At 41.1% G+C, this 25,000-nt stretch overlaps 1 protein-coding gene across 9 annotated transcripts in view; it reads right to left on the reverse strand.

Moving 5' to 3' along the window:
* PHF14 (PHD finger protein 14) overlaps positions 1-25,000 on the reverse strand; it is a 333,451-nt gene that overhangs the window by 210,946 nt on the left and 97,505 nt on the right. For 6 of the 9 annotated variants that reach the window (XM_085873138.1, XM_085873141.1, XM_085873139.1 and 3 more), the window contains one exon: positions 6,185-6,439. The exons of the other annotated variants lie outside the window; for them this stretch is intronic. In XM_085873138.1, the coding sequence (XP_085729264.1) occupies positions 6,185-6,439 (255 nt within the window). The remainder of the gene's footprint in view (positions 1-6,184; positions 6,440-25,000) is intronic. 9 annotated transcript variants of the gene reach the window in all.

Genomic DNA, 25,000 nt, shown 5'->3' on the forward strand with positions numbered 1-25,000 from the left:
ACTCGAAGACCTTGAGATGCTTCTTGCGGAGCCACTGCTTAGTTGCCCTGGCTGTGTGTTTCGGGTCGTTGTCATGCTGGAAGACCCAGCCACGCCCCATCTTCAATGCTCTTGTTGAGGGAAGGAGGTTGTTGGCCAAGATCTCGCGATACATGGCCCCATCCATCCTCCCCTCAATTCGGTGCAGTCGTCCTGTACCCTTTGCAGAAAAGCATCCCCAAAGAATGATGTTTCCACCTCCATCCTTCATGGTTGGGATGGTGTTCTTGGGGTTGTACTCATCCTTCTTCTTCCTCCAAACACGGCGAGTGGAGTTTAAACCAAAATGCTCTATTTTGGTCTCATCAGACCACATGACCTTCTCCCATTCCTCCTCTGGATCATTCAGATGGTCATTGGCAAACTTCAGACGGGCCTGGACATGCGCTGGCTTGAGCAGAGGGACCTTGCGTGCGCTGCAGAATTTTAATCCATGACGGCATAGTGTGTTACTTATGGTTTTCTTTGATACTGTGGTCCCAGCTCTCTTCAGGTCATTGACCAGGTCCTGCCGTGTAGTTCTGGGCTGATCCCTCACCTTTCTCATGATCATTGAGGCTCCACAAGGTGAGATCTTGCATGGAGCCCCAGACCGAGGGAGATTGACTGTTATCTTGAACTTCTTCCATTTTCTAATGATTGCGCCAACAGTTGTTGCCTTCTCACCAAGCTGCTTGCCTATTGTCCTGTAGCCCATCCCAGCCTTGTGCAAGTCTACAATTTTGTCCCTGATGTCTTTAGACAGCTCTCTGGTCTTGCCCATTGTGGAGAGGTTGGAGTCTGATTGATTGAGTGTGGACAGCTGTCTTTTATGCAGATAACGAGTTCAAACAGGTGCAGTTAATACAGGTAATGAGTGGAGAATGGGAGGGCTTCTTAAAGACAAAACTAACAGGTCTGTGAGAGCCGGAATTCTTCCTGGTTGGTAGGTGATCAAATACTTATTTCATGCAATAAAATGCAAATTAATTATTTAAAAATCATACAATGTGATTTTCAGGATTTTTGTTTTAGATTCCATCTTTCACAGTATAAGTGTACCCATGATAAAAATCACAGACCTCTCCATGCTTTGTAAGTGGAAAAATCTGCAAAATCGGCAGTGTATCAAATACTTGTTCTCCCCACTGTATATATATATATATATATATATATATATATATATATATATATATATATATATATATATATATATATATATATATATATATATATATATATATATATATATATATATATATATATATATATATATATATATATATATATATATATATATATATATATATATATATATATATATATATATATATATATATATATATATATATATATATATATATATATATATATATATATGCATATATATACACATGCATATATATACATATATATATACATATATATATATATATATATCATCTCTTCTTCTTCTTTCGGCTAGCTCCCGTTAGAGGTCGCCACAGCGGATCAACCGTCTCCATTTCGCTTTCCACTGGTACCCTGCTGACCACCGGTACCGGTGGCGGTCGTTGGTAACCCGGGCCTCGACCGATCCGGTATGGAAATTCGTTTTGTTGTATGCAAAATGATTTGGCATAGGTTTTTACGCCGGATGCCCTTCCTGACGCAACCCTGGTCGCCTCTTACGACACACAGGGATATGGTACACCTATTCTAACCGGGGCATACACCGGGCCCAGTACAACTGGTACTCATTTCGCCGACCTCAGAAGGATGGCAGGCTGAGTCAACCCCCTGGTGTTTTCAACTTGGTGTATATATATATATATATATATATATATATATATATATATATATATATATATATATATATATATATATATATATATATATATATATATATATATATATATATATATATATATACAAATATACATATACATACATACATACATATAAACATTTTCATACATATATGAACTCAGTGTCCCAACGGGGCTTGAACTCAGGACCTTTTGGGTCCCAAGCCACTGCCCTAACCACTGCTCCAACACCAGGGTATATATACAGTGGGGAGAACAAGTATTTGATACACTACCGATTTTGCAGGTTTTCCCACTTCCAAAGCACGTAGAAGTCTGTAATTTTTATCATAGGTACACTTCAATTGTGAAAGACGGAATCTAAAACAAAAATCCTGAAAATCACATTGTATGATTTTTAAATAATTAATTTGCATTTTATTGCATGAAATAAGTATTTGATACATCAGAAAAACAGAACTTAATATTTGGTACACAAACCTTTGTTTGCAATTACAGAGATCAGACGTTTCCTGTAGTTCTTAACCAGGTTTGCACAGACTGCAGCAGGGATTTTGTCCCACTCCTCCATACAGATCTTCTCCAGATCCTTCAGGTTTTGGGGCTGTCGCTGGGCAACACAGACTTTCAGCTCCCTGCAAAGATTTTCCAATGGGTTCAGGTCTGGAGACTGGTGAGGCCACTCCAGGACCTTGAGATGCTTCTTACGGAGCCACTCCTTAGTTGCCCTGGCTGTGTGTTCTGGGTCGTTGTCATGCTGGAAGACCCAGCCACGCCCCATCTTCAATGCTCTTGTTGAGGGAAGGAGGTTGTTGGCCAACATCTCGCGATACATGGCCCCATCCATCCTCCCCTCAATACGGTGCAGTAGTCCTGTCCCCTTTGCAGAAAATCATCCCCAAAGAATGATGTTTCCACCTCTATGCTTCACGGTTGGGATGGTGTTTTGGGGTTGTGCTCATCCTTCTTCTTCCTCCAAACACGGCGAGTGGAATTTAAACCAAAAAGCTCTATTTTGGTCTCATCAGACCACATGACCTTCTCCCATTCCTCCTCTGGATCATTCAGATGGTCATTGGCAAACTTCAGACAGGCCTGGACATGTGCTGGCTTGAGCAGAGGGACCTTGCCTGCACTGCAGGATTTTAATCCATGATGGCGTAGTGTGTTACTTATGGTTTTCTTTGATACTGTGGTCCCAGCTCTCTTCAGGTCATTGACCAGGTCCTGCCGTGTCGTTCTGGGCTGATCCCTCACCTTTCTCATGATCATTGAGACTCCATGAGGTGAGATCTTGCATGGAGCCACAGACCAAGGGAGATTGACTGTTGTCTTGAACTTCTTCCATTTTCTAATAATTGCGCCAACAGTTGTTGCCTTCTCACCAAGCTGCTTGCCTATTGTCCTGTAGCCCATCCCAGCCTTGTGCAAGTCTACAATTTTGTCCCTGATGTCCTTAGACAGCTCTCTGGTCTTGCCCATTGTGGAGAGATTGGAGTCTGATTGATTGAGTGTGGACAGCTGTCTTTTATGCAGATAACGAGTTCAAACAGGTGCAGTTAATACAGGTAATGAGTGGAGAATGGGAGGGCTTCTTAAAGACAAAACTAACAGGTCTGTGAGAGCCGGAATTCTTACTGGTTGATGGGTGATCAAATACTTATTTCATGCAATAAAATGCAAATTAATTATTTAAAAATCATACAATGTGATTTTCAGGATTTTTGTTTTAGATTCCGTCTTTCACAGTTGAAGTGGACCTATGATACAAATTACAGACCTCTACATGCTTTGTAAGTGGGAAAACCTGCAAAATCGGCAGTGTGTCAAATACTTGTTCTCCCCACTGTATATATACACATATATACATATATATTTATATTTCGACACATATATATATATATATATATATATATATATATATATATATATATATATATATATATATATATATATATATATATAGCCATATATCTGTACATATATAGCCATATATCTGTACATATATAGACATATATCTGTACATATATAGACATATATCTGTACATATATAGACATATATATGTACATATATAGACATATATATGTACATATATAGACATATATATGTACATATATAGACATATATATGTACATATATAGACATATATATGTACATATATAGACATATATATGTACATATATAGACATATATATATACATATATTTATATATATTTGCATATACACATATATATATATATATATATATATATATATATATATATATTTATATATATTTGCATATACACACATTTATGTATATATATATATATATATATATATATATATATATATATATATATATATATATATATATATATATATATATATATATATATATATATATATATACACACACACATACATATACATATGAAGACACATACATATATAGACACATATGTATGTTGGATAATCCTGCACCAAAATGAAAACACCTCTCACCTCATGTCAGCAATTAAAATGCGTCAGTCCTTCACCGTTCAAAAACAAAAAAAAAAACATGGAATTATAATGCTTTAAACCTCAACGACGATACCCTTTGTTAATTAATATGAGCTGTTATTTCTGTTTTCACGATTTAAAATCTTTCAACAAAAACTGCAAATGTTCCACTTGTTTTTAAATAAAAACAAGATTACTACCTTCACCTTTGCAAAATCATCCTTCACCATCAAAGATTACAAGAATTATCTCGATATATTTGAAGGACTCATTTTTCATCACAAAATCCTTGAATTTTGTTTATGCTATTCAACATCAAACTCATAATGAAAAAAAAAAATTCACTCTTGGAACCATTTCAATCTGGTTTTTCAAACCATAACCATTGTGGAGAGATTTCATTCATAAAGATCTCCAATGACATCCTTCAGAGTGCTGACCAGAGAATGGTTACTGTGTTGATTCCAATGGACTTACCAAATACCTTTGACACAATACATCATACCATTGTTATAATAGACAGTCTTCCTTCCTGCTTCAGAATAAATGGTTCTGCTCTGGATTGGTTTCAATCTTATCTTACAGCACGTGAATATACAATTGAGAACGGTGGTTTGTTTCCTTGACAAAATCTTACTTTGGTTGAGACATGTTCTTGGAACTGGACCACTTATATTTACCATTTATTTTCAGCCTTTGGTATCATCATTAGCTAACATAACACTGCTTTTCATTGTTCTGCTGATTTCCAATTTTCTCTCTTTTGATCCATCAAATCCCACTCCTATTCATTTCTTATCCTTTTCTTTTATCTGCTGTCAAATTATATCTCAACGCATTTTCAAGTTAAAAGAAACAAGGACTGACGACATATCGCTTCTTGCCTCAAGGAAATCAAAACTTTTATCATGCCCTTGGGTCAGCAAATGTATCCTCAATGACCAAGTATACAATCATGCAATTTATATGGATTACACATGACGTTTTCACACTCATATGCACAAAACATGTAAATCTACAACATACCAGCAGCAACCACAACATTGGCAAAAATCATTCTTGTATCAATCGGAAAACATCTGAAACTTTGTCATTTCTCACCTTGATTATTGTTAATCCCTATTTTCTGGTTGTTCCAAGTGTTCGCTTTATCATCTTCAAATTGGTTCAGAATTATGCAGCAAAAATTGTTCGTCAGAGAAATATTGTTACATCACCATCACACCCTTTTGTAGAGATCCTCATTGGCTCCTCAATTCAACAACAAATCAGCTAAAATCATACTCAACTTTTAAAGCCATAAATCAGCTTACTCCATCACACAGTACTCATCTTCTTCTGACTTATTATCTGGTCCATTCACTGCATTCTGAAGATATTGGTCTTCTTACGGTGCCTTTGAGAGAACTGAAAACTGTTGAGCATACTTTTTTGAAATTCTCTCCCCAGCTTTAAAAGTTTTTTTCCGATTCATATTTGCTTTGCTCTTGCTCAGTTTTCAAAGCCTCCTTGTTGACATTGTTTTACATCGGCTTTTAGGTAATCAACCTTATTTCATGTTCAAAATACTGTAAATAGTTTTTAATTTATTGATTTTCTTTCCCTTTTAATCATGTTTATCACTTTGTGATACTTTTATAAATGAAACAGGTTATACAAAAATGTATTTGATTGACGAATTGATTCATCTCAATTAATCAATATATTTTTTAATTTTTCCAAATACCATCTACCATGCCCTCACACTTGTTTTTCAATAAATATGCAGGCATTACTTTTAATTTGCATTATTGAAAGGTTAAAAAAAAATGTAATGGATTACAAGTAAACATGACATAAACAGATGATAGTGAAGTGACTGGAAAATCCCACCTCCGCATGCAAGCCCTTTCCGGTGACCTTATCAATGAGCAAGCCGATGGTGACGGATGGGTTAGTCCCAATCTCAGAGCCCGAAATGTCAGCACTGCTGCCTCGTTCTACAAATCCTGCGATGTCCTCCTCTTCCGCCATGCTCTCCTCTTTGTGGCACTCCACATGACTGCCACCAAGACTTGTGGTGCTTCCAGTATCACTGGTGTAACTCTCCTGCCTGTCGCCATGGCAATCTCCATCTTCTGACTCAGACTGTCAAAATTCAAGACATTAATTCACTGGGCGAGCTCCATTTCTGCAGACCACATCACAACCGACAGTAGACAATCACTAAAGCAGTGGATAAAAACCTGGATACAACTTTGAACCATGAGGAACTTCCACAGAAATATGCCATGACAGGACGGTCCTTTGCAACATGTCAAACGTCACAATCATTTATCACATATGGCACGATAAATAAAGTGACAATTCCACATGTGTAAATTACATCAAAATGTTTAACACTGCCTCTACTTCACTGCTCATTTATTTACTGCATAAGAAAGGTTGGGGGGTGGGGGAGGGAGGGAGGGGGGTGGGGTGAAAGGGTAGGCAAGAGATGAAAAAGGAAAGAAAAAAAAGAAAGAGATGGAGACGTGAAGATAATACTATCAAGAAAAGTGATTGAGGGAGTATGGGAAGAGTGGGGAGACAAAGGAAAGAAGCTACAGAGGGGATCTTTTTAAAGACGGAGTGATTGTAAAGGGAGGAAATTGGGGGGGGGGGGAGGAGGGGTGATGATGCCATACTTGCATATGAACAATAAAATGCGATGGTGAAAATGACCAAATAAAATAATCATTATTGACAATAAAAGGGTGTAATTGAAGGAACAGATACATAAGTTTGTCGAAATATTTTATTAAATCACTCTTGGCTCTTCGATTTTCTCACATGGCCTTGCTTAATGATGTCCCACGATTTACAAGATAATAAAGATCCCCAAAATGAAAGAATACAACCTCTTCCTTGGCCAAAATTTTGTATTGTTTCAACTATATCCATTGTCTTCACCAAGCATATGGATGAAGATTCATTACCAAGGAAGCTGAAAGCATGTAACTGAAATCATCAATACCAGGATTTGCATAAGAAAGCAGATGCATTTTTTTTTATTTTTTTTTTTTTTACTGCAGCAGGAGTGTGTCAAGGAGTTGAAAACAGCCCAATCATAATTTTCCTCCTACCATCTGTTACAATTTATATTTCAACAATTTTCATAAACTTCTTAATGTTATTGTTCAGTGTCTTTGAGCTCTGAGTTCAGGGAGGGCAGAATGCTGTCTCGAAAATGCAGCAATGCTCGCATGCTGATTCAGTCAGCCTGGGGAGCAACACAAAACCATACAGAGCATCACAAACTCAGACCGAGGACAGAACTTGGGACACATTGCCAGCCACAGAGCCATGCGGGGGGAAACAAACACACACACACACGAAAAGCAGAGAGCCTCACCAGCCACGGACACCCAGGGGCGACGCCAGACCAGGAGTGTGGTCTGGGGCCGTGCCACACTTGGGTGTCTCCAGTCCAGCCTTCACCATGATTCACAGGAAAAACACACACACGCACAGTCGCACACGTACACGCACACACACTTACATTTTTATCAATTCTCTGATGCGGCTAGTGTTCCTGAAGTTGCCTCATGATAAGATTACTGTTAATAGTCCAGGAGCAAGGACCTGAAAAAAATGAAATCGTTCAACACTCCCTACAGAAAAGGTTTGACTTGACAGAGTGGTACAATAGACCCTGTAGAACACCTGCAGGTAGTATGTGGTTTCAAATTGTGGTATCATTAAAATTCTACAGGCCATTATACATACCAAGGGTACTTACCAAGAGGGTCACTGTGGGCGAGCAAAATTTAGGGGAGGGGTAACGTAAACGTGAATATCTTTGTCGAGACTCAACCAATTTTCAATATTGAGGTATCGTTGGCTTCGTATTATAATTCTCTATCAGAATATGCACAGAAATGTCGATATTCATTCAACTGTACAACCACAAGAGGTAAAAATCACAAACAAATCAAATATTATGAGCTTTTTTTTTATATTTTAGGCATCTTTTAGAGCATACTAAGTTGTCAAGTCAAACTCTTCTGTAGTGGGGTGTTGAACAATTGAATTTTTCACAGGTTCATGCTGCTGGACTAAAAAATGCTGTGTTAGTCAATATTTTATGAAATTCTTATGGACTAGATAATTACAAAAATAAAGTTTAAAAATGCCATGTTAATAATGACGGTAAAAGAAGCTGTGGGTTAACATAGATGCTTTTCTGTGTCATTCCAGATTGAACATCTGAAAGAATCCTACTAGCCAAGTGAAGCAATGGCCAGTTCAGAGTCAGGCAGTAGTGCAACTTTTACCTGTAAAGAGACAGAAGTTGACTAACTTTCACAAGTGCATAATTTGTCAGATGGACTCAAACGAGACACTGAGGAAAGCCCGAGATACCTCCATACAGACACTTGTTGCAGCACTGGAACTCCGACGAGATGAAGTATACGAACGTTTAAAATCAGATTTTGACAGTTTGGCAACCGTGGATGTTAAATGGCCCTCAAATTGCTACGAAAAATGGCCAAGCAAAGAAAACCTGCGTTACATGCAGAGGAGAAGATCTGCATTCTCACCGACACCAGCAGAAGAATCTAAGATTGGCACACAATCTGACACAAGTTTGATGGAGACCTCCAGGGTATCCAGGTCCCAGTCAATGTCCACTGACTGAACTATGTGCCTCTTCTGCAAGAAGAAAACACACAGAAGGGTAAAGGAGGTGACCATCGTCAGAACTTTCCAAGCCTGTGAAGCTATTGTGCAAGCAGCACACGCAAAGGGCGATGAGGACATGTTACAGACTACTGGTGCTGTCAGTAACGATCTAGTGGCAACAGAAGCTAGATACCACAGAGCTTGCCATGCCTCATACATCAGCAAAGCTATTCTGCAGTATGCTGGCTTCCATGAAGGGAGAAAATAAACTTGTTACGATACGGTATTCAAGCAATTGGCTGAAGATATCTCTGATGACCTGAATGGTGGGAAGGCCTTTGATATGACAATTCTTCTGGACAGATACAATCATTTTCTACGTGGACAGGGAGTGGCAGTCGACAGCGACACTACCCAGCGACTCAAACTTCGACTAAAGAAACACTTTGGAGATGACATTGTCTTCCATAAGCCATATGATCTTCGCAAGTCTGAGCTTTTGTACTCAAGCTCCATATCCCTTCAAGATGTCATCAACTCTGCCTATCAGTGTTACACCACAACAGCCACGGGTGTACCAAGAAAACAGCCCACAACAGCGATGGAGGATTGCGACAGGGTGAGTCTGCTGTACCGCACTGGGAAACTCATCAAGTCGGAAATCAATGAATGCCAAGGCATATCAGTCCGACCACCTAATATCATGGATCTAACCCTGACAAAATCCAAAACTGTGATACCAGACAGTCTTTACTGGCTACTACGCTGGGTTATTGCCAAACCAGAAAAGGAAGATGAAGATGAGTTTTCAGCACCAGAATGGAGCAACTCATCAGATGAAAGACGTGTTTTGATGCTTGCTCAGGAAGTTGTACACTGTGCGACTCATGCTAGAACTAACATGCCCAAGCATGTGGCCCTGGGAATTGCAGTTCGCCATATGATGAGGTCAAAACAGCTCATTACCATGCTGAGTAGAATGGGCCACTGTAACTCCTACGATGATGTTGAGGGAACCGACACAAGCCTTGCACAGGAGATCCCAGCCAAGAGCGACATCTTTGGTACGGTAATGCCATCAAACATCTCCCCAGGTGTGTTTGTCCAGGTGGCAGCAGACAATAATGACATGACTGATGAGACTCTTGATGGAAAGAGGACAACTCATGCCACTACAGTAGTCCTCTATCAACGAGGGCACTTTGGTCCAGTCCCCGAGCTGAGGGTCTATTCAGACCAGACAAAAAGGAAACGGACACTTGAATCCACTGGGATGTGCCAATCCATCAGAGAGTACAGTGCATACGGAAAGCAGCCTGCTGTTACCAGTTTCTCCGGGAAGATACAAGCTGACTGTCTGTCACTGAAATAAGTCTCTATGTTGCCGAGCCGACTGCACATGCAGAACCAACCACATGCCATGCACAGAAGCATTTGCATGTATGGCCGAAGAAACTTGTGAAAATCCAAGAACAATCTTTGAATCCAGTGGTGAAGAAGACGCTGACTAAAAGTTACAACAGATGACATCTTCATGCTTCCATGGTGAATGTGATTCCTTGTTGCCAGACACAAATATTAGAAACCGCTCTGACAAATGTGCTTCCGTGCAACCATGCACAACTATTATGATTCGCTCTCACTAATGTGCTTCTATGTTGTCTTGCACAGCTCCCAGTGTCGACCATGATAACTATTATCATCCTCTATGATGAATGAGTAGCTTCCATGCTGCCAGAGACAACTATTATACTCGGCTTTCACTAATGTACTTCTGTGTTGCCAAAGAAAACTATTATGCTCGGCTCTGATGTATGTGTTCCGTGTTGCTATACACGAGTAAAAGACGAACACTAAAAATAACAGTTGCCGTTTTCTTTATGCGTGCCTCTCTCTGTATGTATATTAATTTCTGCAGAACAATACTTTCTTAAGCGTTTGATTTCCAAAATGTATACATACCAGTAGTAATTGAGAAACACCGTTCACCTTCATATGAGAACACAATTAAAAATGTCAGAAAGTTTGAATTAGTGTGATATTTTAGCTTTGGTGATGCCATGGCAAAGGCTATTTTCAAATAACTGTACACATTCTGATAGAGAATTACAATAGGAAGCCAATGATACCTCAATATTGAAAATTGGTTGAGTCTCGACAAAGATATTCACGTTTACATTACCCCTCCCCCTAAATTTTGCGAGCCCACATTGACCCTCTTGGTAAGTACCCTTGGTATGTATAATGGCCTGTAGAATTTTAATGATACCACAATTTGAAACCACATACTACCTTGGAGGTGTTCTGTTGGGTCTATTCTACCATCCTGTCAAGTCAAACCATTTCTGCAGGGGGTGTTGAATGAATTTCCTTATTTGGCCTCGTATGAGAAATGGCTGCTGGACTATAAGGAGTGGCAGGGAGTTGTTACCATTTCGTTAAGCACACCGCTCAGTTTGTCTCTGGATTTCCACTGCCATTTGCTTCCTGTGCCCCATCCCCATTGTTTATTAAATCTGTCATTTGAAAACAGTTGCTGTGTATTTGAGCCGAGATTTTCCACAAGTTTTTTTGCACCACAGAGTTTCCACAAGTGCACAGAATGCCGACGCTCAGCATCCTGGGAGTTCATCCCCAGTGATCTTAAATCACTTGTTCATACATATAAATAAATAAAACTATATATATATATATATATATATATATATATATATATATATATATATATATATATATATATATATATATATATATATATATATATATATATATATATATATATATATATATATATATATATATATACATACCGTGGGGAGAACAAGTATTTGATACACTGCCGATTTTGCAGGTTTTCCCACTTACAAAGCATGTAGAGGTCTGTAATTTTTTATCACAGGTACACTTCAACTGTGAAAGACGGAATGTAAAACAAAAATCCTGAAAAATCAAATTGCATGATTTTAAAATAATTAATTTGCATTTTATTGCATGAAATAAGTATTTGATCACCTACCAACCAGTAAGAATTCCAGCTCTCATAGACCTGTTAGTTTTTGTCTTGAAGAAGCCCTCCCATTCTCCACTCATTACCTGTATTAACTGCACCTGTTTGAACTCGTTATCTGCATAAAAGACAGCTGTCCACACTCAATCAATCAGACTCCAACCTCTCCACAATGGGCAAGACCAGAGAGCTGTATTAGGACATCAGGGACAAAATTGTAGACTTGCACAAGGCTGGGATGGGCTACAGGACAATAGGCAAGCAGCTTGGTGAGAAGGCAATAACTGTTGGCGCAATTATTAGAAAATGGAAGAAGTTCAAGATAACAGTCAATCTCCCTCGGTCTGGGGCTCCATGCAAGATCTCACCTCATGGAGCCTCAATGATCATGAGAAAGGTGAGGGATCAGCCCAGAACGACACAGCAGGACCTGGTCAATGACCTGAAGAGAGCTGGGACCACAGTATCAAAGAAAACCATAAGTAACACACTACGCCGTCATGGATTAAAATCCTGCAGCGCATGCAAGGTCCCTCTGCTCAAGCCAGCGCATGTCCAGGCCCGTCTGAAGTTTGCCAATGACCATCTGGATGATCCAGAGGAGGAATGGGATGAGGTCATGTGGTCTGATGAGACCAAAATAGAGCTTTTTGGTTTAAACTCCACTCGCCGTGTTTGAAGGAAGAAGAATGATGAGTACAACCCCAAGAACACCATCCCAACCGTGAAGCATGGAGGTGGAAACATCATTCTTTGGGGATGCTTTTCTGCAAAGGGTACAGGACGACTGCACCGTATTGAGGGGAGGATGGATGGGGCCATGTATCGCAAGATCTTGGCCAACAACCTCCTTCCCTCAACAAGAGCATTGAAGATGGGGCGTGGCTGGGTCTTCCAGCATGACAACGACCCGAAACACACAGCCAGGGCAACTAAGGAGTGGCTCCGTAAGAAGCATCTCAAGGTCCTGGAGTGGCCTAGCCAGTCTCCAGACCTGAACCCAATAGAAAATCTTTGGAGGGAGCTGAAAGTCTGTGTTGCCCAGTGACAGCCCCAAAACCTGAAGGATCTGGAGATCTGAATGGAGGAGTGGGCAAAAATCCCTGCTGCAGTCTGTGCAAACCTGGTTAAGAACTACAGGAAACGTCTGATCTCTGTAATTGCAAACAAAGGTTTCTGTACCAAATATTAAGTTCTGTTTTTCTGATGTCTCAAATACTTATTTCATGCAATAAAATGCAAATTAATTATTTTAAAATCATACAATGTGATTTTCAGGATTTTTGTTTTAGATTCCGTCTTTCACAGTTGAAGTGTACCTATGATAAAAATTACAGACCTCTACGTGCTTCGTAAGTGGGAAAACCTGCAAAATCGGCAGTGTATCAAATACTTGTTCTCCCCACTGTACAGTAATACCATGATATACGAATGCAATAACTTAAGAGTATTCCGAGTTACGAGCCGTTGCTCGGACGATTTTTTTGCTTTGTGTTACGAGTCTAGATCCGAGTTACGAGTGGAGCGAACTTTGAGATGCACGCAGCCAAGCAAGCGAACACCCGCATCTCCCGCATTGGTGCAGATATTTTGTTAGGAATAAAAATAAAAGGGAATTAAAAAAAAATGTAAAAAAACAATTGTTGCAATTAAGTTTAGCGATAAAGTGAATAAAAATTTTTTTTTTAAAATAGTATCAATTACGTTTTGCGATAAAGTGTGATGAGACCTTCAAATCTCCTCTGCCTATCTCCATCACCACCACCACCTCCACCACTGCCGCCACCTCCACCGCCAACTCCACCAGAATCTTCAGTAAGCCGAAGTCGTCTCATCTCCAAGGTAAATACACTTTATAAAACCAGTTTATTTATTTATATTCTATTTTATTATGTTTTGCATTAATTATTTATAAATACATTTCTCATTCTTACAACTACGTAACAAATAAATTAGGGTGTTTTGGGGGGGGGCTGGAACTGATTAATGGTATTTTAATTAATTTCAATTGGGAAAATTGTTTTGATATACGAGCAAACCGAGTTCCGAGCTCGGTCACAGAACGAATTAAACTCGTATATCAAGGTATTACTGTATATATAAATATACATATATATATATGTATAAATATATATAGCCTGGTGTTGGCACAGTGGTTCGGGCAGCGGCTTGGGATCCAAAAGGTCCTGAGTTCAAGCCCCGTTGGGCCACTGAATTAATACACCAGGGGGTTGACTCAGCCTGTCATCCTTCCGAGGTCGGCGAAATGAGTACCAGTGTACTGGGCCGGTGTATACCCTGGTTAAAATAGGTGTACCATATCCCTGTGTCGTAAGAGGCGACCAGGGTCGCGTCAGGAAGGGCATCCGGAGTAAAACATGTGCCAAATCACTATGCAGATCATACGGATGATCTGCTGTGGCGACCCCTAACAGGAGCAGCCGAAAGAAGAAGAAGAAGAAGAAGAAGATGTGTATGTATGTATGTATGTATATATATATATATATATATATATATATATATATATATATATATATATATATATATATATATATATATATATATATATATATATACTAAAAACCCAGCAACACAAGAATGAAGATGCAACAGAAAGGCAATGGGTCTAGTTCAGAAAACACAATTTTAATGAACTGGAAGGAGGAACTGCATGACCCAACGTACAATACACTCAGAACCAGAACCAGAGGTATTAATTGTCAATGTGCTGCACTCTAACATTGAGGTGAAAATATGTTGGAGCTAAAAATCAAGGGATTACAAAGGACCAATTTCATTAAAAATTTTCCTGGTGGTTATCTCTACCTGGGTTTCAGGAGGTGGGAGAAAGTGCTCCCAGAACTCAAAATCTCCACCGCCTTTTTGGTAAAGGATCACAATTCATGAACCAAACTGTGAAACTTCGTTCTCATAGCCTCGTTCCAAGATCTTCACTGAACCTCTGACAGTCTCCACTTGTGGCTCCTTTGCAGTGATATTCCCCAGAATGATTTTTAAGTCCTCAGTAAGGGTTTTCTTTTTCATGACTGGAGCTCCAACTATCACTGGTATAATTTCAGCTTTCTTCAATTTCCAGATCCTCTTGACCTCATTTTTCAGATCTGAGTACTTGATCATTTTCCTGATTTCTGTAACAGTTAGTCCAACGTCATTGGGAACTTAAACCTCGATCAACAATGCGGACTTTTCCTTTTTGTGTTTGAGCACTATGTCCAGACACAATGCTTTGTTTGCAATGTTCACACTTGATGGGATCATCTTGTCATAAGTAAGCATTACATGTTCATGATCAAGGATCAGATTTGGTTTACGTTTCCATGATAATGGTAATGGCATGTGTGATTTCTTCTTGTGGGGCTTTAAGGGCAAGGTTTACGCAACTCATATCAACCAGCGAACATTCAAGACCTGAAAGAGCAGACACAAGTAGCTTTTGGAGAAATTACAGTCGGAATGTGCCAGAAAATGGTCTTGGAGTATCACGAAAGGATGAACACACTGCTTTAAAATGATGGAAATCACATCAAAATTCATAACTAATTTTGTACACTTCTAAATTCAATAAAAAAAATTTTAACCACAAAAACTTGAAATACAGTAGAATCTGGATAATAAGCGAAAGCGTGAATACAAATAAGCGCAGCTGAAAAATAAGTACACACGGGCCTTCCTGTTGTATTTCTCCATTAAAAATAAGCACAGATAAAAACATCATCGTAAGGCTTTGAAAACTGAAAATATTATCAACTCAAACACGACAGTATTTCTTGTTTTACTGGTACATAAACTTCAAGTCCAAATTTATTTCACGTCTGGTACTGGTACTTACAACAGTTGTACGTTCAAAAAGTTGTTCATCAAGGGTTGTAAAAGGGTGTTTAATGACCCTTTATGAGAAAGGGTGATAAAACAACGTTTTTCATCACGATCATTATTATCGCGTTTGACAAGTCTTGTAAGAACAAGTACCAGACATATAATAAATTCGGACTTAATACGAGCACTTTGATGTGAATGGTGAAGAATGGGGAAATAACTGCTCAGGATGAGAAAGGTTTGAAGAAAACAGGGAGCACAAAACGGGCCTTTTACTCGGACATGGAAAACGAACTTGTGGAGTTTAAACACACGCGCTCGAGGACTGAAAGTGCATTTCGCATTTGTTTCAGGAGGTACGGACAATTAAAATTGTCGTGACTTAAAAACTGACATCTATGCAATCAGTCTGAAGAACATTTACCATTTATAAGCACATATGTCATTGGCTTTTTGAATACAAGCGCAGATGGGAAATAAGCGCATACGTGTTCCACTAAATCTAAAAATAGGCGCATACACTTATTCCCCAGATTCTTCTGTCTGTACAGGTATCCTGCAAATAATTTGTTCGATTTTATTTCTTAGCAACAGAATTACAGGGAGTTCAAAATCAGGAATAGATTCATGGCCCACCCTGTGCATACTTGCAGCAAGTTTGACTTGGATTTCTTCAGCCGTTCTTAAGTTATCACAGTAACAAAAACCTATCACAGACAGACAGATGGATGGACAGATGGACAACCCGAAAATATAATACGTCCAGTGACTTTGTTGTGGAGGCATAATGAAAATAAAAGCATCAACACAGCACGATTATATTCTCATATTTACCCAAAAGTACTTGAACAGACATCAAATTCCATGCCAATAAATATGTCAACTTCTTGACATTCTACTGCCATGAGAGTGGTTCATTCTGTGTCTTATCGAGTGGTATACCTGAAAGTGTGATATTGTGTTATCATTAGCCTTTGCCATTGCCATTGATGCTTATGGGAGAACTGCAACATACAAGGTAGAATAAATATGGGTGCAGTTTGGCTTTGTTGAAATACAGCATGGGATGGAAAGTGGACATCATTTCTTCTTCTACTACTCCTCTCTTTCATCAAAAATAGGGTAATAAACTACAACTTTATGAAATGAAATCAACTTTCATTTTTTTTTTTGATTACCCCACTTGGTACATTTGTTTACCTTATGCTAGGTTCCCACTGTCGTGCGATCCGTTACGAACGCCATGATTGGCCATTCCTAGCTGATCATGGAATTTCTCTGAAAGCTGTTCCCACTATCACGATGTGCGGCACGATTGAAATCGTGGTCTCACAGAGCGTGGTGTTTGTCTTGTCTAAGATCGATCCCAATCACCACGATTGGGAAGCACTATTAGATGCGATCTGTCGCACTTTGTTACGATGCAATATGATCTGATACGATGATCCCGATTGACAATTGATCGTAGAAAAATTTTGAACCGTTCAAAAATTTTCTACGATTAACACGATTGCCACGACTGACCTCAACATCTGGTAAGATCGATAGGATCACCACGATTAGTCCACGATTAAGACCACAATTTCAATCGTGCCGCGCATTGTGATAGTGGGAACTGAGCATTGGTGGATCAATAATGGAAATTAAACTTCTTGTTTAAAACTTGACAAATAGCAACTTATAAATGTCCAAATTCAGGTTTAACAAAGGCAAAGAATGTCATCAGTTGTGGCTGCATGGATTGCTCCAACGTCCCTGCTGAATTTTAAAAAAAATTGGGTGTTAACTATTTGGTCCACATTGGACATGATTCTTGCAGTCACATGCTTGGCTTTCCTTGAGGTTTCCATTTGTGCAGATGGTGAACAATCAGAGCATGGGATGTGCAAATCCCATTTAATGTGGACCATTGTTCCGGGGGTAGATCAAATCTAGGAGGATCTTCAGTCGGGTAAGCAATCAGGTATTTGAGAGGGATGTTTGTATTTTTCTGGGAGCATCACCAATGATCTTGGACATCAAATCCCAAGTCACTGGGGGGCCCTGGCTCTTATCCAGAATGGCTAGTGTGATTTGAGACAGTAGATAAGTAAATGTTGCAGGTCTTCATGGATGAGGACATTTGGATTGGCCTGAGTATGGTGATGTTTGTGGAGTATTCTGTATTGTCTATGGATATCAGGTGGAGGAATGTTTGAGAGAACAAACCGCAAAGGGGGGTGTTGTTTCGGTGGAGGAATGTTTGAGAGAACAAACCGCAAAGGTAGGGGTGTTGTTTTTAATGTCCCAATGATAGTTCACATTTCTGATTTTAGGACAGGGTCCAAGTCTTTTGTTTTATTTTTTTGCCCACACAGAGGCGCAGTACTTTGCAGCAGAATACACCAGTGGACAGAACAGTAGTGCGGAGAGTATGTGGACTTGTGCCCAAGCTGATGCCTGCTAGTTTGCGGATAATTTTGGCCAATGTCTGCGTCTTGGCAAACCTTCCTCAGATATTCTTGGAAAATGAAGCTGCAATCCAGTGCGACAACAAGGTACTGGAGATGGGGCTCATTATGAACTGCTTTACCACAAACAAGTGACACCTAAATCGAAGCCAGCACTTGTCAGTCAATGGTACAAGTGGAAAGCCGTCACGATGGTTTTTGAAGAGTTTGGACAAAGTGTGTGTCGTAAAACATTTGTTTACTACAAAAACCGAAGAAAAGATCTGTTCGGCTTTCCCGAACAGTCAATGTATCCAAGGCTCGATCCTTATACATAAAGAAAAAGGTTGACTGGATAAGCACATTTCTACAGTGCTGCATGTGACATGTAACTTGCATAAATATTAAAGACCTTGTGTGAGGCTATTTTTACCCTGACGTTTGACTCTGTCAATAGGAGGGGTTTTCAAATTGTTTTCTCCTCATTTTCTCCTCATCCTCCTCACATTTACGTCATTGCTGTGATTGGCGGTCAGATTGGTCGTCAGACCGTCCACGAGATCAGTAACCAATCACAGCTCGAGCGCTTCAGAGCTCCTGTCAATCATAGAGTTAGGCCACGTCCAGGCACGTGGTCAGTCCGTCTTCACCGTTTAAACAGCCACGCACAAAGGACATGTCTTCGTTAAGATATGGATAGATTTGCGTTTGTCATCTTTAACTGCAATGTCACCTTACATTGTAAAGCAAAGCTGATAGGAATTTGTATCTAGATTTATTTTATCGAAGAAATCGACGTCGTGACATACATGGGGTGGGGGTCGCGCATAGTCGCCATCTTGTTATGTTTGCTAATCAGCTATGTAAGTATTATCAACATCATTTAGTAATCGGCTTTTATTTGACACCCGATCATTCATGGTATTCATTCTTGTTATTTTTTTTATAATGTCTGGTAATCGGCTGCCCAAGTATCAACATCATTTGGTAATCAGCTTTCATTCAACATCAGGGTCATTCATGGAATTCAGCTTGTTTCGAGCACTTGTCGTCGTTGAAAACTCAAAACCGCCGACTACTTACCGATGACATTAGGACCCACACCACGGCTCAGCAACATAAATGTTTGGTTGGTTTTAGGCCCCAAAAAAAAATGTTGGGTTTCCGGTAACATGTTGCTCAATGCATGGGGTAGGGAGATCGAGATCTAGTTTTTTTTTGGAGGGGAGGATTTTTTATTTTTTATTTTATTTGGACGTGGTTAAATAGAAGCTGAACAGCATTTCAGATTGTACATCTTTCCAACCAGTATGTGCATGTTGAGAGTTGAAAAGATATAGAATCATGAACTTTAGCATGTCAATTGTGAGATAGCAAATCAGGAGTAAAACAGTTTTGTGTACACAAGTCAGGATTAAATGACACCAATTTAGTATCTCTGCAAGATTTCCTTTAAACGTTGAAGCCGGTCTCAGCAGTGACAAAGATAGCATATCATTAACATGGCTCAACAAGACATATGAAGGAATTGAGAAAACTAATCTCCCATTCATCATCCCTGAAAATCTTGAAAATTCAGATGAGACTCTTTCCAGTTCACAGAAATACGAGATTATGCTCTTTGGGGGCATCCATGAAGTATATACTCTTCAAAATAAGGAACTTTAAAACAACCCCACCCCCATCCCCCACCCCCAACAAATGCACTTTATATTTAATCTGCATAATCCAGCAACATCGGAATTGTTGTGCACCCCCCCCCCCACCCCAGATGCCCCCACCCTCCACGAGTCTCAGGTCGATGGAACTCGTTAGCCTTGTCAGGCAGTTCATCTAGAAGGAAAACTCTGATTTCAAACCTATGACCCGAGGACCTCGCTGTCACCGTCCCAGCTTGCTAGGCCATGGCAGATGAACACGGGTTCAAAGGGTGGGACCAGTACTGCGCACACTGAACTCCACCTTAAAACTACATTGTGCAGGCTTGAAGGAAATGTCCACGTCCATATCCCCCCTCCCCCCCCACCCCTTCCCCTTCAAAGTCCTGTAGCGATGGGAAAGGGCTGAAAACGGCAGGTGGATGATGACACTGGAAGCCGTAGTCCCAATCCTGCATGCAGGCGGTTCAGGATATTGGTCGCCTGATGTTGACCTGGAGATGACGTCATTACTCAGTACACCCTGAACGATCAAGCAGCCCTTTTCAGGGACAGCACTGCTTGCTCCACATGGAGAGGGGCCTAGAAAAGGTGGCCTAACCAAAGCTCATCTCCTTTTCACCCCAATTGGCTAGCCGCGGTCAACGGGCATCCACTAAACACGGTCGAGCAACTTCAAATACAGAAAGGTACACACCCACCTCTAAGGGTGCAAAAGGACTGAAAATAGTATGTTGGAACATCAGGACCATGGTTAATGCAGATGACAGCCATCGTCCAGTACGCCGCTCTGCTCCAATTGCACATGAGCTGTCGCGACTCGATATCAACATCGCAGCTCTTAGCGAAGTCCGCTTCCCAGAGGTAGGCAGCCTCCTTGAACACGGTGCCGGATACACCCTCTATTGGTCAGGCAAACCAGCCACAGAGAGCCGCCTTTCAGGCATTGGCTTCATGGTCAGAAACTCCATCGCTTCCAAGCTTGAAAACTTGCCAAGGGGTCATTCTGACCACATCATCTCCATGCGCCTCCCTCTTAAAAACCAACAGTACGTCACGCTGGTCAGTGTGTACTCTCCGACTCTCCAAGCAGAGCCTGCAGAAAAGGACAAGTTTTACTCTGATCACCGTAGCCTCCTTCAAAGCACCCCTGCAGACGGCAAAGTCATAATCCTTGGTGACTTCAACGCCAGGGTGGGCAAAGATTCTGAATCTTGGAAAGGAGTCCTTGGGAAACATGGTGTTGGTAACTGCAACGACAATGGGCGCTTGCTGTTGGAGTTCTGTGCAGAGCAGCAACTCACCATCACAAACACCATCTTCCAGCAAAAAGACAGCCTGAAGACAACATGGATGCATCCCCGGTCCAAATATTGGCACCTCATCGACGATGTCGTAGTGCGCCAGCGAAACTTCAAGGACGTCTTGCACACCAGTGATGCCCAGCGCAGAATGTCACACTGATCATCGCCTTGTGCGCTGCAAACTCCGACTTCACTTTAAACCCAAACCAAAGAAAGGAGGCCCCCCGAGAAGGAAGCTCCAGGTCGGCAGACTTCAGTCAGCTGAAGTGAAAGCTGACGTCCAGGCAGGCTTGGAGTCAAGGCTTGTTGATTCAAGCTGCCCCACAGACCCCTCCCCTGAAACACTTTGGGAACACCTGAAGGTTGCCATTCTGCAGACTTCTGAAGAAGTCCTCGGGTTTGTTACAAAGAAGAACAAAGACTGGTTTGATGAAAACAACCAGGAGATCCAGGAATTGCTGGTGAAGAAGAGATCTGCTCACCAGGCCCACCTCGCTCAGCCGTCTTGTCCTGAGAAGAAAGCTGCCTTCTGCCTTGTATGCAGTAACCTCCAGCGCAAGCTTCGAGAGATCCAGAACGAGTGGTGGACCAACCTCACAGAAAGAACTCAGCATTGCGTGGACACTGACTACAGAGGGTTCTATGAAGCCCGAAAGGCAGTGTACGGCCCTACACACCAAGTCCTGTGTCCCCTGCGCAGCACAGATGGCCTGGAGCTTCTCACTGACAAGGCATCCATCCTGAGCCGCTGGTCAGAACACTTTCAAGCTCTCTTCAGTGCTAACCGCACTGTTCAAGATGCAATTCTCCGCATCTCCCAACCGCCAGTGAAAACGGAACTGGATGAGCTACCCACTATCGACGAGATCACCAAACTAATTGAACAGCTGAAGAGCGGCAAGGCAGCAGGAGTTGATGGCATTCCACCGGAGATCTGGAAGCATGGGGGCCTAATGCTACATACCAAACTCCATGAGCTCTTCATCTGCTGTTGGGAGCAGGGCAAGCTGCCACAGGATCTCCGTGACGCAGTCATCATCACCCTGTACAAAAACAAGGGGGAAAAGTCGGACTGCTCCAACTATCGGGGAATCACGCTGCTGTCTATCGCAGGCAAGATCCTTGCCAAAACTCCTGCTCAACAGACTGATACCAGCAATTGCTGAAAATGATCTCCCAAAGAGCCAGTGTGGTTTCAGAGCCAACAGGAGCACTACAGATATGGTGTTTGTCCTCAGACAGCTCCAGGAGAAATGCAAAGAGCAGAACAAGGAACTGTATGTAACTTTTGTCGACCTGTCCAAGGCGTTCGACACGGTGAGCAGAAGCGGACTGTGGCTAATCATGGAAAGACTTGGCTATCGCCCGAAGTTCCTCAACATGGTTATCCAGCTCCATGAAAGACCAGCGTGGTTGGGTCAGGTACAGCAACGACCTCTTAGAGCCTTTCCCTATCATCAACGGTGTCAAGCAGGGCTGTGTCCTTGCACCAACCCTTTTCTCCATCTTCTTCAGCACGATGCTCCAGCAGGCCACAGAAGATCTTGATGATGAAGACGGCGTCTACATCCGATATCGCACTGATGGCAGCTTGTTCAACCTGAGGCGACTTCAGACCCACACAAAGACCATGGAGCAACTGATCCGAGAAGTTTTGTTTGCCGATGATGCTGCCCATGTTGCTCACACTGAGACAGCTCTGCAGCGTTTAACATCCTGCTTCGCAGAGGCTGCGCAGCTCTTCGGACTTGAAGTCAGCCTGAAGAAGACAGAAGTCTTGCACCAACCCTCACTTCTGGAAGAGTACCACCCTCCTCACATCTCCATTGGCCAGTCGGAGCTGAAGACAGTCCACCAGTTCTGCTACCTGGGGTGCACCATATCTTCAGATGCCAAGATCGACAAGGAAATCGACAACAGACTGGCGAAAGCAAGCAGTGCATTTGGAAGACTGTACAAGCGAGTGTGGAACAATCAGCATCTGAAGAAGGGCACAAAGATCAGCGTGTACCGTGCAGCCGTACTGACCACACTCTTGTACGGTGCCGAGTTATGGATTACTTACCGTCGCCACCGACGACTCCTCGAGCGTTTCCACCAGCGCCGTCTTCACTCCATCCTCAACATTCACTGGAGTGACTTCATCACCAACATTGAAGTCCTTGAACGAGTGGAGGTCAACAGCATAGAGGGGGCATTCCATGTCAAGTATACACACCCTCCCGACACTAATACCTCATTTTCTCCCCATATGTTGGTCACTTATTCACTTGGGAGAAAAAAACTCAAAATACCAACTTTTAGACCTGTGGGCCCATCGGGGCCCATTTTAGGGGCCCCCCAAATGTGGGCAGCCCCCGCTGCCCCCACAATCTTCCAGAGGCCATATCACAGGTTGTAGTGGTCCGATTTAGCCGATCTTTGCATCAAAATGCTCGTAAAAGCGAGATCTTTCGAATCGCGTAAAGTAAAATCACTCCGAAACAATAATTCAAAAAGTTATCGTTTGGGGCGCCCTTTGACCTTGGGCCCCCGCTCCCCAGCCAAACCGATGGTACCGATTTTTTCGTGTGAGATACCCCTTCATATACTCCAACACCTCAGCATAAATGAAAATGGGATCTCAATGGGTTCAAGTGTGATGATGGTTTTATTGTTCGGGGTCCACATATCACTAATTCTTGATTCGACATTGGGTGATGTTTGCCATCATCATTCCAATGACGTCACCTGCTGGCAGATAATATCTACATACATATATATATATATATATATATATATATATATATATATATCTACATACATATACATATATGGGTTGACTCAGCCTGTAATCCTTCCGAGGTCGGCGAAATGAGTACCAGTATACTGGGCCGGTGTATACCCTGGTTAAAATAGGTGTACCATATCCCTGTGTCTTAAGAGGCGACCAGGGTTGCGTCAGGAAGGGCATCTGGCGTAAAACATGTGCCAAATCACTATGCGGATCATACGGATGATCCGCTGTGGCGACGCCTTACGGGGGTGGAAAAAAAAAAAAAAAAAAAAAAAAAAAAAAAAAAGAGAGAGAGAGAGAAGAAGAAGAAGAAGAAGAAGAAGAAGAAGAAGAAGAAGAAGAAGAAGAAGAAGAAGAAGAAGAAGAAGAAGAAGAAGAAGAAGAAGAAGAAGAAGAAGAAGAAGAAGAAGAAGAAGAAGAAGAAGAAGAAGAAGAAGAAGAAGAAGAAGAAGAAGAAGAAGAAGAAGAAGAAGAAGAAGAAGAAGAAGAAGAAGAAGAAGAAGAAGAAGAAGAAGAAGAAGAAGAAGAAGAAGAAGAAGAAGAAGAAGAAGAAGAAGAAGAAGAAGAAGAAGAAGAAGAAGAAGAAGAAGAAGAAGAAGAAGAAGAAGAAGAAGAAGAAGAAAGAAGAAGAAGAAGAAGAAGAAGAAGAAGAAGAAGAAGAAGAAGAAGAAGAAGAAGAAGAAGAAGAAGAAGAAGAAGAAGAAGAAGAAGAAGAAGAAGAAGAAGAAGAAGAAGAAGAAGAAGAAGAAGAAGAAGAAGAAGAAGAAGAAGAAGAAGAAGAAGAAGAAGAAGAAGAAGAAGAAGAAGAAGAAGAAGAAGAAGAAGAAGAAGAAGAAGAAGAAGAAGAAGAAGAAGAAGAAGAAGAAGAAGAAGAAGAAGAAGAAGAAGAAGAAGAAGAAGAAGAAGAAGAAGAAGAAGAAGAAGAAGAAGAAGAAGAAGAAGAAGAAGAAGAAGAAGAAGAAGAAGAAGAAGAAGAAGAAGAAGAAGAAGAAGAAGAAGAAGAAGAAGAAGAAGAAGAAGAAGAAGAAGAAGA

Source organism: Eptatretus burgeri, chromosome 3 (assembly GCF_056783735.1).
Source record: "Eptatretus burgeri isolate ZD-2024b chromosome 3, Ebu_testis_v1, whole genome shotgun sequence".
Classification (NCBI taxonomy): domain Eukaryota; kingdom Metazoa; phylum Chordata; class Myxini; order Myxiniformes; family Myxinidae; genus Eptatretus; species Eptatretus burgeri.